Source organism: Chroicocephalus ridibundus, chromosome 2, assembly GCF_963924245.1.
Source record: "Chroicocephalus ridibundus chromosome 2, bChrRid1.1, whole genome shotgun sequence".
Taxonomy (NCBI): Eukaryota; Metazoa; Chordata; class Aves; order Charadriiformes; family Laridae; genus Chroicocephalus; species Chroicocephalus ridibundus.
The window spans coordinates 49,086,430-49,102,078 of NC_086285.1; the positions used below are offsets into that span (position 1 = coordinate 49,086,430).

The 15,649-nt window shown below is 39.5% G+C and overlaps 1 protein-coding gene across 1 annotated transcript; it reads left to right on the plus strand.

Moving 5' to 3' along the window:
* The first annotated feature begins 2 nt into the window (after positions 1–2).
* KIAA1143 (KIAA1143 ortholog) lies at positions 3–14,751 on the plus strand. The gene is made up of 3 exons (XM_063325369.1): positions 3–218; positions 1,696–1,855; positions 7,942–14,751. Exons 1-3 carry the CDS (start codon positions 111–113, stop codon positions 8,151–8,153), a joined length of 480 nt encoding a protein of 159 aa, XP_063181439.1. The 5' UTR covers positions 3–110; the 3' UTR covers positions 8,154–14,751.
* The last annotated feature ends 898 nt before the right edge of the window (positions 14,752–15,649 follow it).

Below are 15,649 nucleotides of genomic sequence, written 5' to 3' on the forward strand. Positions count from 1 at the left end.
TTGGTTGTGTCCCACTCGGGCCGCCGTCCTCTGGCGCGGCCCGGAAGTGTGTGTTTGTGTGTGGGGAGGCGGTGCCAGCAGCAGCGCAGCTTTGGTCGGGGGCAGCGGCCATGAGCAAAAGGAACCAGGTCTCCTACGTGCGGCCGGCCGAGCCCGCCTTCCTCAGCCGCTTCAAGCGGCAGGTCGGGTATCGGGAGGGGCCCACGGTGGAAACCAAGGTAACGGCCTGGCCTCCCTCCCCTCCGCGCTGGGGCAGCGCGGCCTTCCCTCCGCGGGGGCTCGTGTGGGGGCCCTGCTTCCCTTCACGCCGCGGCCAGCCGCTCGCCGGCGGTGAGAAGGGGCAGCGCCCTCCCCACGGGGCCTCCCCTGCCACGATGTCCCCTCTGGGGCCTAAAACGAAGGCCCCCGTCGCAGGCGTTTCCAGGCTTTACCCCTGTAGGGCGAGGGCTAGCAGTAGTTACCCGCTTAAAATTAACCGAAACGGCCTTTGTAGCTTGTGTTTGCTTCTGTGTCGGAGATTTAAAAGAACAGCTAAAATCCAGTGCCTCGCCCTGTCGCTGTTTTAATAGCTGTGGTGATGGTGGTGCCCTTTGCAGAGCAGCCAGCGCCGGCCTGTCAGTGCCCAAGTAGTCTGTGGGCACAAGGGGGGAAACTGTGATGATGTCCCAGCTGTAACGTCTGTCTAGACAGGAATTAAAAAAAAAAGGAGAAAAAAGGTATTTTAAGAGTATAAAAATATATTGGAAAGGGGTTAGCACCATCCTAACATCAGGTCAGCAGACGCAAACGCTGGTGTGATGGCCAGGAAGGCAGGGCAGGGGCAGTAGGGTTTGAGCCAGCTTGTTAAAAGGCAGCCTTTTCTGAAGACGTTCTTTTTTTTCTATGTTTTGAATGTGCTTTTGCATGTGTTTCCTGCTAACTGTAAGGTTTTACAGGATGTCTTAAGAAAGAGGCCCATCATTACTCATGATGAGCTGGAATTTGAGAGAAAATCATGTCTTCAGTAGATTAGTACAAACTGTTTCACTTCCTGAGGAAGATTGCCTTTTGTCTATCTCTTCATAACTTCAGTGGATTACAGTACTACTATGTATACTTTTCCTTAGAAGTTTTAGGTTTTCAGTTCCTGTAATATCGCCACACTTTATGTTGTTGCACCAATGTTTCCATGCTAGCAAGTTTATTTGTATAAAATTTTATTCCAAATGATTCTTCTGTCTCAAAGCACAAGTTTGAGAGAGTGGAAACAGGAACACGGTCTTCCCATTTACAAGGATTTGTTTAGGCAGCTTTAATAACAAAGCCACCATGAACTCCCTTTCCCTTTGCGTTGTTTTGAGTACAGCATCGAAGACTCAAATTCAGACCCATGCATTTAAGATTTTCTCAGTGTTGCATGGCGTGTACAGTAAAGATAATGAACAAAAGGAATTAATTTCTTACTTTCCAAGTTCCTACTATTTTGGTCTTTAATTGAAAGAGCCCATCCTGTTTATTTCTGGGGGATGCTATGTGTCAGTAGTAGAATTGGAGTACCGTTTGCACAAAGCATGTTGGGAGGGCCTGGCACTGGCAGCTGTGCCAGGTCTCCTCACTAGCCTTACTGCAGCAGTAAAGCCAAAGAGTACTAGTCCACTCTTAGCAGTTGTGATTTAATGTGGTGATCAGAATTGTTTTTACTTCTCTCCTGCCTAGAGGGAGCAGCTTCCGCTTGCAGATGACGATAGTGAGAACGGCAGTGACAAGGAAGATGAGCAGCCTCAAGTGGTAACACTGAAAAAAGGGGACTTAACTGCTGAAGAAGCAATGAAAATTAAACAGCAGATCAAAGAGGCCTTAAAGTCAAATGAATCAGGTGAATTTCAAACTACTAATTTTTACCTTTGTATAGCCAAAGAGAGATAACTTTTAAAAAGGAGCCTGATACTTGCTCAGTTTTCTTCTTTAACCTGCCTTTCTACCTGTCTTGTTGTGCCATTTGGATTTGGTAATTCAGGTTTGTGCTCTCCCTATGTAGAAGTATGTGTTAAAACTGAAATGGTATAGATAGAGAAGTCAAGTAACGGTACTAGGAGAAAATACATTGAGAATCTTAGATTTTTGAAAAGCAGATGGATGAAAAATTCATTTTTGTAATGTAGGTTAGCTTGAAATTAAATAAAACTACATCTGTTTTGTTTCTGCAGGTAGATATATGTATATGTAAGGTGTAACCAGCTAGTGGACTGAGGGCAGTGTTTATATAATTTGAACTCCTCTGAGAAAATGTGTTCAGCTTCAGGCTTACTTCCTGGTCAATTATTACTGAAGTGTAATGCGTGTGCTTGGTGTTGCAGTTTGTAAAGTTGTCACGTTTTTTTCTTCCAAAAGTGGGATCACTCTCCTAGCGTGGGGAGAAATGCCAACCTATTGCAAAGAAATGGCATGATTCTTTCTAAGCATTGGTTTCCTTTTCATATAGGCAACTTGAATTTTGAATGATCACAGTAGGAGGAAAAATTATATTGTAAGGCTGGGCAAAAAGAAGTAGTTGTCCATGAGAATCTATTGAGGTGGAGTCCATGCTGTGAAAAAAGTCCAAAAGAGCTACCAAGTTGAATACACAGTATGAAATGGAAGCATATTTGAATAGAGTAACTGAACTTCTTTGGTGGAAAAAGACATTCTTAAGACATAATTGCATGTAGTGAGGCAGTGTTGTGTCCCTGTAGGACTTTGGCACCTCTGCTTATTACCCCTTCAGCCCTTCAGTAATAACTTGCATTTGGAGGAAAAAAAACCCCACAGTAGTAGGTAAGCAGGAGTGTTGAATCGCTATGCCCTGGGGACTGCTGCCCTCTGTTCTGCATTATTGTGTTACTATTTGTTCGTCTGCCTTTGCTGTTAATATGAGGTCTTGGCCTCCTTTTCCTTTCTTTGGCTTACGGGAATAAACAGGGTAAGTGCTACTGTGCTCCTCTGCTATGGAGAGGACCTGGTGTGAAATTTTTAATGAAGGTGTGGGTAACTGTGCTACAGCTTGCTGAAGGCTTTTTTGAGTCTTTGTCCATCTTTGCACTGTCAGTCTGACCTCTAGATTTAAATTCTGATTTCTAGTCAGAGACAGGTATTTAGACAGCTGGTTACTTCCAGTTTAATAAAGAGAGTTTTGAGTAATGCGTTAATTTCTTTTCTTTTTTTTGGATAATTGTCAATTCTGAAAATTGGAAGTATAAGGAAAGTTTGATACTGCATGATTTGATTACATTTCTTGTTGCTTTGATTTTTTTCCCCAGAGTTGAAAGAGAAATTAATTTAACGGCTGCTAGACCATAATATATAGCCCCAAATCAGATCATTTGTGAAATTATGTGAAGCTAAAAATGTAGCAGGGAAGTAAATTTTCTAACTGATAATCTTCTTTTCCACCGTGCACCAATCCCAAGGCACTTTAATAGATAGTAAGTAATGTGCTGCTAACTTTCTGTTGTGAATAGAAACTGTTAGTTTTTCAAAACAGGGAAAGTACTTGGTTTTGAGATTCTGCCTTCTCTTTTATATCTGTGCTGATTGTCTTTGTTTGAAGATCCTTGTCTTCAGGCTTTAGGATATTATTCTAGGATTTTTCATATCTCATTTACATCCTTTCTCCTTCATTTTCTTCTATAACCAGTTTGACATGGCTACACTTTTTTTTTTTATTTATTTCAGGCACCAGCAGTTCCTGTGACTTGCGTTTTCTTTTACAGAAACACTTGAGTAACGCTTTTGCATTAATTTGGCAAAACCAGCTGATTAATGTCCTAGTTGCACTTAGTTGCCTCCTAAGGCAGAGCAAAATTTAGTGAGGCTTGTACGTTGGCTCTTGCAAGTATAGTCACAGGGCACTTTTTTATTTAGGACTGAACCCTTCCCATATGAGAAAATGCCCTTCCATATTGAAATATTTTTCTCCATGGAGGACTGAATTAGAGGCTTTTTAAAAAGAAGTCATTTGTTTATCAACACTCATTTTGCTTAATATTTTTATGCAGCATTTTATAAATCGTTACTATTGGTTCAGAGACAAAGACAAAAGATTGTGTGAGAAATTCAATTTGCACAAAAGAAAAGATGGCAATTACTGCAAGATACTTTATCCCAGCCTTCATTATAGTCTATGGAATTGATTTTTCTACTGCTTCTCTAGTTCACCTGGCCTCTGGGACACTCCGATACATGCAGATGACCAAATTTGGCAGAAGGTGTCCTTACTCAATTTCAAAGTCTCTTAATATTATTCTTGTCGCATTCTATATGCTGGGCTTGGAGAAGGACAAGAGAGGGGAGAGGCAAGGAGAATACAGTCCTTGGTGTCTTGGGTATTGGACCTCTTTCCTTAGCTTAAGCAGCTGTTACATCAGATACGTATCACAGAGTTCATGTTGCTGTTCATCACGTGAACAGCAGGAATCTAAATTGAAGCTAATTTTACAGTATTTAAGTAACAAAAACTTTCCCAAGCGTCCTCATAAATGATTGAGACTGAATATCTGAGCAAGACTGGCCTTTTCATGTTCGTAATACCAGTGTGCGGAATTCCAGTAGTAAATGCTTCCAAAGGTACGCATAGAGATGGGTGGCCAGAAAGCACTAGAAGGAGCATCTGAAACGGCTGACCTGAACTTCTAACCTTAGAAACCATTAAGAAATTTGCCAGGTTATCATAAAGTTTTTCCAGCCTTTGTCATTGAATAGACATATATCTTGAAATACTGTTTGCCCTGCTCCTCCTGTTGTTCCTGCCAGCTTAGTGGTGTTTCCTGTTCTTGCCTCATTGATCCACGCGGACAGAAACTGCTGAAAAATGGTGCTGCTATCCACAGAAATGACTACTAAATAAAAAACACAGTAAACTGAAGAGCAGTGCTTCTTTTTCAGACCTTCATTTCTATTTCTCTTGTAATATATAACTTGCAATTAAAAGAGAAGAAAAAGATTTTCTGAATGTGTGGCTTCTTAATGTCGCTTGTGAAGTGAGTTTTCAGCTCAATGTTTGATTGTGCTCCTCTTAGTTGACCACTTAAAGGTTTGTGATCCAAACAAAAGCAGCGATGACTAAGAACAGTCACAATTTGAACTGCTGCTGTAGTTTGTGGACTCTTTTATCAGAAGTGGATTTTATTTTTTCTTCTGTAATGCTTTCATGTTGGTTGTGTTTTACTTTGTGTGTTTCAGTGTGTTTATCAGAAATCCTGCTTCCATAATTTGTAATACTGATACAGTCTTTTATCAGGGCTCTCTATAAAAACTACCAACACTGAGATTGTTTCTTCAGTCTTTTCTTTGCATTGCTTAATACAAGTCAGTTTTTGGAGGTCATGGGTAAAAACAAGAAAAGGCAGCTGGCACATAAGAGTCTGGTAAAATTAGAAATTACCAGCTGGAAAAGACAATCTTAACAGATCAACACAAATTTCTTGAGCTGCTACATCAAATTCTTTCAAAAAGTATAGTCTGCCTTTTCTCCCTCTTTCCACAAGTTGCTTAGGTAAGGCTGGGCCCGCTGTGTTTCTGCATCTGCTTCATTCTTTGTCAAGCGCTGCCAACACATCATTGCTCTCTGAAGTTGGCCTGGGCTTCCTGCTGAAAGGAATGTCCTTGAGCATATAATGAAATGTTGACAGTGTTTAACCAGGCCAAGAGCTAAAATCTTTTCCTTTGATGCAGAATGATCCGCAAATAGTATTGAGGCCCTGGAGGTCAGAGCTAAGCGAGTTGCCATTTTGGTGGAGTTTTTGAGCTTTGCTCTGTTTATGCACTTATTAAAAGTTTAAATTCATATTGCAAAGATACCTATCAGTTTCTCCATCTGGCAGACAAGATGAAATGATTTTGTGCAGTTCATAATGTGGGTAGCAAGAGTTGGGGGTAAAGTTGAAAATTCTGACTTCCATTTTTACATGGAGTATTAGTACATAGTTGTTTATCCAATTTATTTTGTGGATATGCTTTCATTAGGTTTTTAGGGGCTTCTTTTTTCAATTTATCATTCTAAGAGAATGTAGTAATTGCTCTTTAAAAGAGCGTCCAATGAGATTTTTTGATGCTCCTCATGCTTATGCAGTAGCTGGTTGCTTTGAGCCAGCTGTACTGGTACTGTATACAGTCTGTGTGCTGACTGGCTCAAGTATATACACAGTTGGGTCTGCTTATAAGTGATATTTTTTTCTTATGGATGCTTTTTTTTTTTTTTGCAGAATTTGACTTATATCATGTGCCGCAGATCTGGATTTCCAAATAAACAGTGTAGTTAACCAACAATTAGTAAAGGGAATTATTTTATATTTAACTTCAGAGCCTTGAAATGGAGGCAGTTATGTGAAAAAATACTTTGAATTTTTAATGCAACTTCTGAGAAAAATGGTATGTAGTGCATTTTGATTGGTTGGGTGTGATATGTTTTCAGAAAGAGTTATGTTTCTCTACCAGAATTTATCATAGGCACTTCCTAAACCTCTGTATCCCCTGTACAGCATCTAAACACCTAAGCTTTCCATGCAGAATTCACAATGGATCCATTGACAAGTATGCTTATCGTATCTACCATTTATTATTGCTGGTAATTCCTTGTAATTGTAATGCTTTTCTAATGCACCAGTACTGAAATACTTTCCCCAAACGTGGTTAGTTATTTTCTGCATAATAGTGTTCTCATGAACTACTGCTGAAGCGTGCATTCTGTAAAGTAACTGACAGAATTGGTGCTTTGTTTTTTAAGCTAGGTTTCTTCTTCAAAAGGGTTTGTGAAACTTAAGGAATTATAAGTAAAGGGTCCTAATGAGCTTGATGATCTTAATTCGTACCACACAACCCTTAAGACACAAGATTTAATAGTTGTAATGTTTGGAGCGTGCACTGAAGAGTGTTTCAGCCAATGCTGTGCATGATAACACTGAAATGTTAGTCTTCTGCCATAATGCTTATGAATTGAGGAAAGAATTCGTGCTAAAGACAAAAGATATTTATGGATTATAGATAAATAGCACATAATCTTGTCAAACACATGTAGATTGTTAGTAAATTTCTGTTGAATAATGAATTTCACAAAAGTACTTTAGGAAAAATATCTTGCACAGAACCTATGTTTCTTTAACATCCTGTCACATATACATTACACAAATTGCAAAATACTGCAGCATGAGCCTTTCTGTCTGATTCATGACTTTACAGTTACACTTTTTTTTTCCCCCAGAAATATTGCCTTGATGCCGTTACTTGTGCAGTAGCTTTCCTCCTCTGCATGATAATCCTGGAAGGGACTCCTCTTGTTTATAGAATTTTTATTCGCTCTAGTACATACAGAGGAGCAGAATTAGTCAGTTGGAATAGTTTGGTGATTTTGCAGGTACAAAGAAACCCTAAAACTTTCATCCTATGTGATAATAAAAGGCAGGTTTATGACCATGTAATCATTTCAGCTGTCTCAGCAGGACAGGGTATATTAGAAGAAAAAGAAAAGCTTTGTCTTGTATATGTGCCATTTTGTTCTTTAAAGAGATACCGTAATTCTGAAATAAGTGCATTTGTTGTCATGGATTTTACAAATGGTGAAGTGGAATTAGAGGATCCTATAAAGTTGTCCTCTCCATTTTGATAAGTGGATGCAGCTGGATTGTGTGGGAAAAGCTCTGCAGCTCACAGTCTCTTCTAAGTTAAGGCTCTGGTTATTAAGAATCCATTTCTAATAGTAACGCAGGAGAAATGTCTTCAAGGGCTGGTTGCTATGGAGCAGATGTGTGTGCATGAAGGACATTCATCAATACAGACTTTGTGGCCAAAAAATACATTTTCATGATTGTTGTATTCTACCAGAGGTCTCGCTGATCTTGGTTCTGGGGGAAAAGAAAAGATAATAGTGAAGGTCTGTATGTGTGCATGAACATGTGCAGATGAGTTCTGATTTTACTGTCTCTGTTATAGATGGTGAACCAGAACCTGCTGATGGAAAAATTATGTTCAGGAAGCCAGCCAAACGTTCATCAGAGAAGGTTTTGGACTTCAATGTAAGTTCAAGTAAGAAGATGAAAGAGGCAAAGAAAACTAAGAGAGAAGCAACTACTCCTCAGAGTCCAGCTAAGCAAATAAAAAATAGCAGTCTCCTCTCATTTGATGATGAGGAAAATGATGATTAAGAGTTGTATTTTTTTATATTTTACTTACCCTTCTAGAGATCTGAGTAAGATTGTTTTTGTAGAAATTGAAGCATGGTGTCTGAGTCGTCTCTTACTTTGTTATAGTCCAACTAGAGAAACATAGTATAAAAGTAGCAAGAGTTAAGTCTTTGCAGTTCAGATGGAACTATATGAACAGTATTTCATGTCTTTATTTTAAAAGAGAATCTAACCATGTGTGTAAAAGCTATTTGAGATCACAAATGAGTAGCAAAATATACCTGTACATACCCAGTTTATCTAAATTTTCAATCAATACATTTTAAAATGTCCTCCGTTACTAAAAATTTATTTCTTCGCTCTTTACTGGACTTAGTTGACAGTCGTGTGGTTTTTTATCGGTTACTGTTGACTTGACATTGAAAAGAGAGAGACTTCATTGCTGTGGAACAGAGACTAAAGTTTTCTGTCTCATAGCATAGCAAAAATTTGCACTAACTTTTGCACGTGTGGTTCAGCAGATTAGCTCTTCACAGAGCCCTGGCAGTAAGTTAGTCTGCAGTTGCTAAAATCGTATAGTCTTAATCCTGTCTTTGGTGGAAGCACTCTAAGAAGCATCAAATTCATTTGAATTGATTGTGCTAGCAAGATATAAAAGATTTTTGTAGTTGATGGTATCAACTAATGCGAAAGAAAGATGCCTAAACCCTTGGAGATTGTGCACTTTGGTTGTCATCGCACTGATGGGCTCAGTGGTTTGGTGGTGGGGTTTTTTTGAAGTATATTTGTTCCAGTTGGCTACATATGTGCTTATAATTATTTGGGATCTCAAACAGCTTATTTTAAAAAAATGTATTTAATCTTTAATCTGTGAAAAGCGTTATTTTGGTTTTCTTCAAGTAGGAAATTGTAAACAGGAAATTTAGGTCAAGAAATGTGATAGCTGTGATACAAAGTTTTAAAATTTTTCAGTTGCCCATATACAGTGCACTGAAAGTGATCATTTCTGTACCATTTCTGTAACAGGATGTACTGAAATTGAAAATAACGCTGAGAGCTGATGGAATTGGGGAGAACAAGGTGGTGGAAATGGGATTAGTGGCTTTGAAATTATTTGGAAGAATGGTGTGTTCTGTAACCATATTTAAGGAAGACCCGAGACTGCTGCAGAATTACAGGGTACAAGGCAATGAAACCAGTTCTGCTGCGTGACAGGACATTCAAAATTATTTGGGCTGTAAAGCTTCATTGAGGAGCAAATTTGAAGTTGCTGTGTGAAACAGCTGGTTTTACTATGTTAATCTGGTATTAAAACAATAAATTATGTTTTCTGTAAGTGGTCCAAAGATATTTAATGAGAATTTCAGTGCATAAAATGGGATTTTTTTGTCACCTGATAATGAAACCTCTTACCAGTACTACCTATACATACTAACTTCCTGCAGCATCAGATGCAAGTCTGCATGCTATTTCATAGTGATTGTGTGAGTGCATGTTACCCTAATTTTGAAAACTAATAGATCTGTTGTGCTTTCAGAAAATTAAAAACAGGCCCATAAATGTATATTAAAGTCATCTTATAGCACTGGCCTGATATTAGAACTGCCAGAGAGGTACAGTGTGACAATCTGATTATTTCCATGAGGACATGTTACATTTATAAATACATAATTATTCTGTATTCTGCATATATAAAAAGAAAATCAAATGTAGGAAGAAGAGATACAGAATCAAAGGTTCCCAGGGATTAATCTTTCCATTTATTTTGTATACTTAAAACTTGTTTGAATCCATTAAATATTACACACCCATGAGAAATCTTGTAGCATTACAGTATACTGTATATACAGTATGCAGTATACTTGAGCATATTTCAACAGCTGAGTAAATACTCTGACTTGCTGAGACTCCTCTGAAAGAATGAATTAACCATTGACTGCTTACTTAAACTTTTCTGATTCTGTTCATCAGCACAAAAATACGCTTTCTTACATTTTTTTTTTGCACAGCCTGAAAGCTCTTCACTTTAGCTGTGAGGCAGTTTAGGAGACATGGCTATCAAGAGATAAATGCTTGCCAAGGATCAGAGGGAATTTGGATTTACCTTAAAATTAGAGAGGGCCTCCCAAATATGCAGCTGATTTGGCATGTTCAAAATAAGATTGAGCTCTTTTTTGAATCCGGTTAAGTCATTGCATTTAAACAGAAATTACTATTTCCAGTGAAAGACTTGTGAGACTGAAGTCCAGTGAAAGACTTGTGAGACTGAAGTCCAGTAAAAAGAGGGTTACCTCAAAATACTGAGTACAGTAACTTTGGCTTAATCATGCTCCTTGCCCTACAACTTCAGGTGATAGTTGTCTGGCATGCAAATAAGCTAATTGGGTTTACTTGGAAGTAATATAAGGAAAGGCCTGTTCTTCAGGCAGCACAGCAGGGGAGAGAAAGGTGGATGCAGAAAGCCAGTTTCTTTCCTTTATTCTGACTGTGATTTATAGTGCTTTGACCAGGAGGAGACCTTTGTACTCATTGTATTTCGCTCCCAGTTGCCCTAACAATAACTAATTGGATATATTTATTAAGAGGTGTGAGTGATGCACAAAAGCATCAAGTAGTCATGTGAAAATTCAGTGTTCTTAATGTGACACACCAGGAAAATTACACACGCCATCAACTCCCCATGAAACCTGTGACTAAAGAGAACAATTGCTTTTTCATTTAGGAAAGAAATGTGAAACTGTCTTAAGCAATCACCTGCCTTAAGCAATGGGTCATGGAAAAATAATAAAGGGGAAGCCAAAGTGAGCACATGGAACATGGGGCCAGGACTGGAATGGACAATTTTCCCGGATTTTTCTTTCCCTCTCTTTTCCTAGCCTCCCTCCCCAGTCCTTTTCCCCTCCTGTAGTTGGGAATGTATATGTGTTGGTTTTTTTCTTGTGGAGCTGGCTCAGCTAAGCGTGAGAGAAGCGCTGTGGAGGAGCAAGGTGAAAGTAGCTGTGGCCTCTTAACTAATATAGGAATCTTGTACAGTTTTTATTAATAAAATCTTTGCATTTTCCCAGTTCATTAAGGCTCCAAAACATTTCTGGGTGGTGGTGTTAGTTCTCGCTCATCTTAGCTGAGCAGTAAACCGGAACAAACTGGTGAACTGTAGTAGCATTCCATCATTGGATGCTTATAGTGGAGGCTTTTTATGTTGCAAAGGTGCTTGGATGCCATCAGGAAAAATTAGATGCTCTGTCACCTTTCTTTCTTTTGAAGAAACAGGATCTTTCTCTAAATGATAGGTGAATCATCATTGAGACAGAAATTGCAAAGATTATGGGACAGAATGAGCAAGAAAATGCGCATGGTCCAGGAGTTCTTACCCTTGGTTATATTTCTAGCCTGTCTAATAAGGTTAATTTTTCTAAAATAAAAACAAATTTGTTGGACTGCAAATGGTCATTTCATTGGCCTAAACAGGAAGGGATGAGTCAGAATTCTATTCTGATAGTTTTTGTGTCCGGCACTTTTCCAGGAAATATTTGGAGGATCAAAGGCTGTGTTTTGCAGACACTGAACACAAGAAGCCTGTATTTAGCTGTTTTAATTACACATTTTTTTAAGTTCCATCGCAGGACTTAATGTCTTCTTTTTCTTTTTTACAGTGCTTGAGTATATAATCGTGTTAGGAAGCTGCAGATTTAAAATGAAGCAGGAAGTAGCAGTGTCATCACTTCAGCTGATTGTTTCCCTTGTGCTGGAGTGTATTAACTAAGTAATGCTTCACTTGGCTGTGCAGAGCCAATTGCATCCTCAAGGACATGAGGCATGCCTGAAGATGAGTCATTACCTTTGGTACAGCACAAGAGGTATGATACGCAGTCTCAGCAAGCGTTTGTCCATTGAAGTTGGTTAATAACCTATAGCCCTCTCCCGTGGCAAGATGCCATAAATCAATCCTTTGTGCATTCAGCAAACAGAACGGCTGCTGTATCAACTGCCTCTTCAGTATCATCCCTTTATTCCGATTCCTAGAGAGAATCTCTCTGCAAAGAGATTTTTCATGTCGTAGACCTCCCTGTCCGCCCCACTTCCTTGAGAGCATTCCAGAGGCAGCAGTCACAGGGTAGCCATTAAAACTAGGGGAGAAACACCACAGGGTTTTATGTAAGTGACTGCAACCTCCTCTAGACCTCCTCAAGATTTGGAGAACCTATAAAATCTCAGGGCCAGCACCTGGGAAATAACTTCCTCCTGGGGAAAACGGATGGGACCAGTCAGGAAAATTACACGAGACTGAATTCTACAGCGTTTACCCCGCTATCACTTCTTATTTTTTTGTTGGAGGTAAAGCAACAGCTGAAAAAGCAGTTTTTCCTCTATCAGGAGATGTAAAGTGGCTTTGGTGCCATTCCAATCCATATGGCAAAGGATTCCTTTTCCTTGACTCCTGTGGCAGTCCTCAGTGCAACGCCTGATTAGTTAAGGCCATGGGCAAGAGGGAGCTACCTTGTAATAGGCAGAAGTTATTAGAGGAAGGTGTTGTCAAGCCTCCGTGGGGTAACAGTGATCACTGCACACTTTTAGTTTTGATATCATGAAAGAGTTGTTCCCTTAGGGACAGCACAGTAAAAACGAACTTTAAAAGGGCAGATTATAAAACTATGAGGAAAATGGTTAACAGCAGGCTGAAGGGCAAAGAGAAGTACTTAAAAACCATAGAGATCTGCCTGGAGGCTATTTAAGAACATCGTAGTAGAGGCACAGATGGTTTGTATACCTCTGAGCAAAAACAGCGTATGAGGAAGAATGAAACTCACAGGGCTACATGGGAGAAAAGCGTGAGTATAGAAAGGTTGAAAACATGTCCCTTAAAAATGACGACTGTCTGAAAGGCAGACTCGGAAACGTTATCAGAAGAGCAGAAAGAGCTGGAAAGTGTCACTGCTAAGAAAAAGACTGTAGCAGCCACTGACTTTGGATCCCCAGGATGAAACACCGAGTGATTCTAATAATGTCCTGAGCAGTTTGCCTTTGAAAACTGGGCTACTCCAGATGAGACTTCACCAGAAAAAAAAGGATGCTCTTAAGCTGTGTTAGCTAGCACAGACCAAAATCTCAATAAAGCCACAGCAGTCTGCAGTTTTAGTATGTCACCAGGCCAAATTTAAGAGTAAAGGAGCCCATTCAAACATTGTCTCTCTGTATTAGGACTTTAATTTCACCTTGTGTTAGATTCAGTGCCAAAAATGATGTTTTTATTCCTTGCCAAAGAAGGTAGAGATAAAAAAAATCAAACACTCCTAAAAACTCTAATTTTAGTAAAAGCAAAAAGCCTGCATTTGTTCTGGTAGAGATTTGGGTTGGGAGGGAGACTGATAAGGATGTAGCTAGGTTTGCAGAGCTTTTTTGCACCAACGTGTAATTGGGCAGATGCAGCATTTTGTTGTCATGTATCTGAGAACAGGAACACGCCAATTATAAACTAGAAGGGGAACATCTCAAGTATCACAAATCTGACGATGTGTGCAAAACAAGTGTCCTTGTGAAATCAATGGAAGTTATTTTTCTGGTTTAAAACCAAGGAAAGGCGGGGAAGGTTAGCACAACTGTTTTGGCAATAAAAACTTGATGCACGCAGTCTCAGTGGCACTGGAGCCCTGGCATCTAGGCTGTTTTATTCTGCCCTGTTAAATTGAAACAAACAATTCAGCTGCCCGAGTTTCTTGTTTTCTCCTCTGACATGCCAGCTATCTCGAGAGAAGAGATTAGGCATTGTTCTGATCAGTGCCACAGCAGCAGCAGCAGTTTTGTAATTTACGGGCTGCATAAAATTTATGGAGCACTGAGAAGAACTTAAATCAATTTTATGATTTTCATAAATCATTGCAGGCAACCATGTTTGTGTAGAAAGCTGGTGATGTTTGAGCTGTTTATCCAATGGACAACATTCAAACCAGGGATTTTCAAAGGCACCTGTGGGAATTATGTGTTTGAGTCTGATGGGAGTTAGAAGACTTGCTCCTTTGAGCTACTTAGTATTCCACTATTAATTTTTAATCGTGCCAAATTGTTTCAAATACTTGGTAAAAATCAAAATTAGAGGAAGGTCAAATTCAGAGCAATTCTAAAATTTTATTTAAATGCCTAATGTGCTTATAAACAGGGAGTGGGTAACTCCTAATTCTATTTCAGGTGAATAACCCACTGTGGCACTTGAAGAGTTAACCCTTTCCTTACCACAGTGTCTTTTGGAGTTGTTGTTTAGGCCCCGTAACTGTGAGGAACCTTGTTCTCTCTCTGCTTGCTGCTGTACCTGCAAATTACTCCAGCTGCTACAGAGAAGGATCTACCTGTAGAGCAGAAAGAGAAACAATATGTGGTTCCTCATAGCGCATTTCAAGATTATATAATAAAACAAATACAATTCCATACATTACAGATATGAATAGAGCTTAAACTTTCCTTCTGGACAACTAACCGAGGTGAAGCTGGTAAAATACAGTTCCCATTTCATCCTAACTTGGGTATTATTGGTGATAGAAAGAACCCTCCCCTCACTGGGTACTATGCCCATCAGGATACAGGTTGGAGACCTTTCATCATATTGGGATACCTCTGAGCTATAACATTTGGTGCTTAATTTTCTGTATTTTAAACTTCTCTGAAAATAAATCACCGTGTTTCAGGTTATTGCGGACTGAATATGCTCAACATGGTATTAATGGGAAGAACAGTTGCTGAACTCCTCTGTGCTGGATGGGCAGCTTGGGCTAATTTATTTTCTGATGTTACTCCATTGCGCTCAATGAAATGACACTGATTGATAGATACATGAGCTCCTTACTAGACTCGAACAAGGTAGTCTGAGATGAATAGGTTTAAATTCAAGGCAGCGAAATGTTGGACACTCCAAGATCTCGCCGCTGAATTCCTATAGCCAACAACATACATAAGTGATGGGAGCGACTGACTCAGCGGTCATTCTGCAGGAAGGGGTCTGTGACTGCTGTGAATTAAAAACTGAACATAGGCCATGGTGTGAGGAAAGCTTATGCAATTTCGGCTCTATAAATAATGTGTCATGGAGAAGAAATGTGAAGTAGTCCTGCCCTGCTTATTCTATGATTCTCTGCTTCAGCCTTTGGCTGGAGTAACGTGTCTACTTTTGTGCACTATACTTCAAAAAAGAAAAATGTACACCAATTGGAAAGTCCAGCCGAAAGTAGTGCTATTGATCAGAAGTCTAGAAAACACGACCTGTGACGAGAGATTGAAAGAACTGGGTTTATACATCTAGAGAATGGAGATGCAGGGGAGGGAATAAGAATGTGATACCAGTCTTCAGATATGTAAAGCTTCCTGCAAAGAGGAAAGTAATAAATTGTTCTCTGTGTCCGCTGGGAATACAAAAAGAACTAATGGATTTAAATTGTAGCAAAGGAGATTTAAGGAAGACATTAGGACAGGCTTTCCAGCTGTAACAGTAGTGAAGCGCTGAAACAGATTGCCTGGGGAGGTTGTGGGAT

Excerpts from the sequence above, each read along its gene's own strand:
- KIAA1143 (XM_063325369.1), top strand. The coding sequence starts at position 111 with ATGAGCAAAAGGAACCAGGTCTCCTACGTGCGGCCGGCCGAGCCCGCC. Across the intron at positions 219-1,695 it reads GGCCCACGGTGGAAACCAAG|AGGGAGCAGCTTCCGCTTGC; the intron begins GTAACGGCCTGG and ends TCTCCTGCCTAG. Across the intron at positions 1,856-7,941 it reads CTTAAAGTCAAATGAATCAG|ATGGTGAACCAGAACCTGCT; the intron begins GTGAATTTCAAA and ends TCTCTGTTATAG.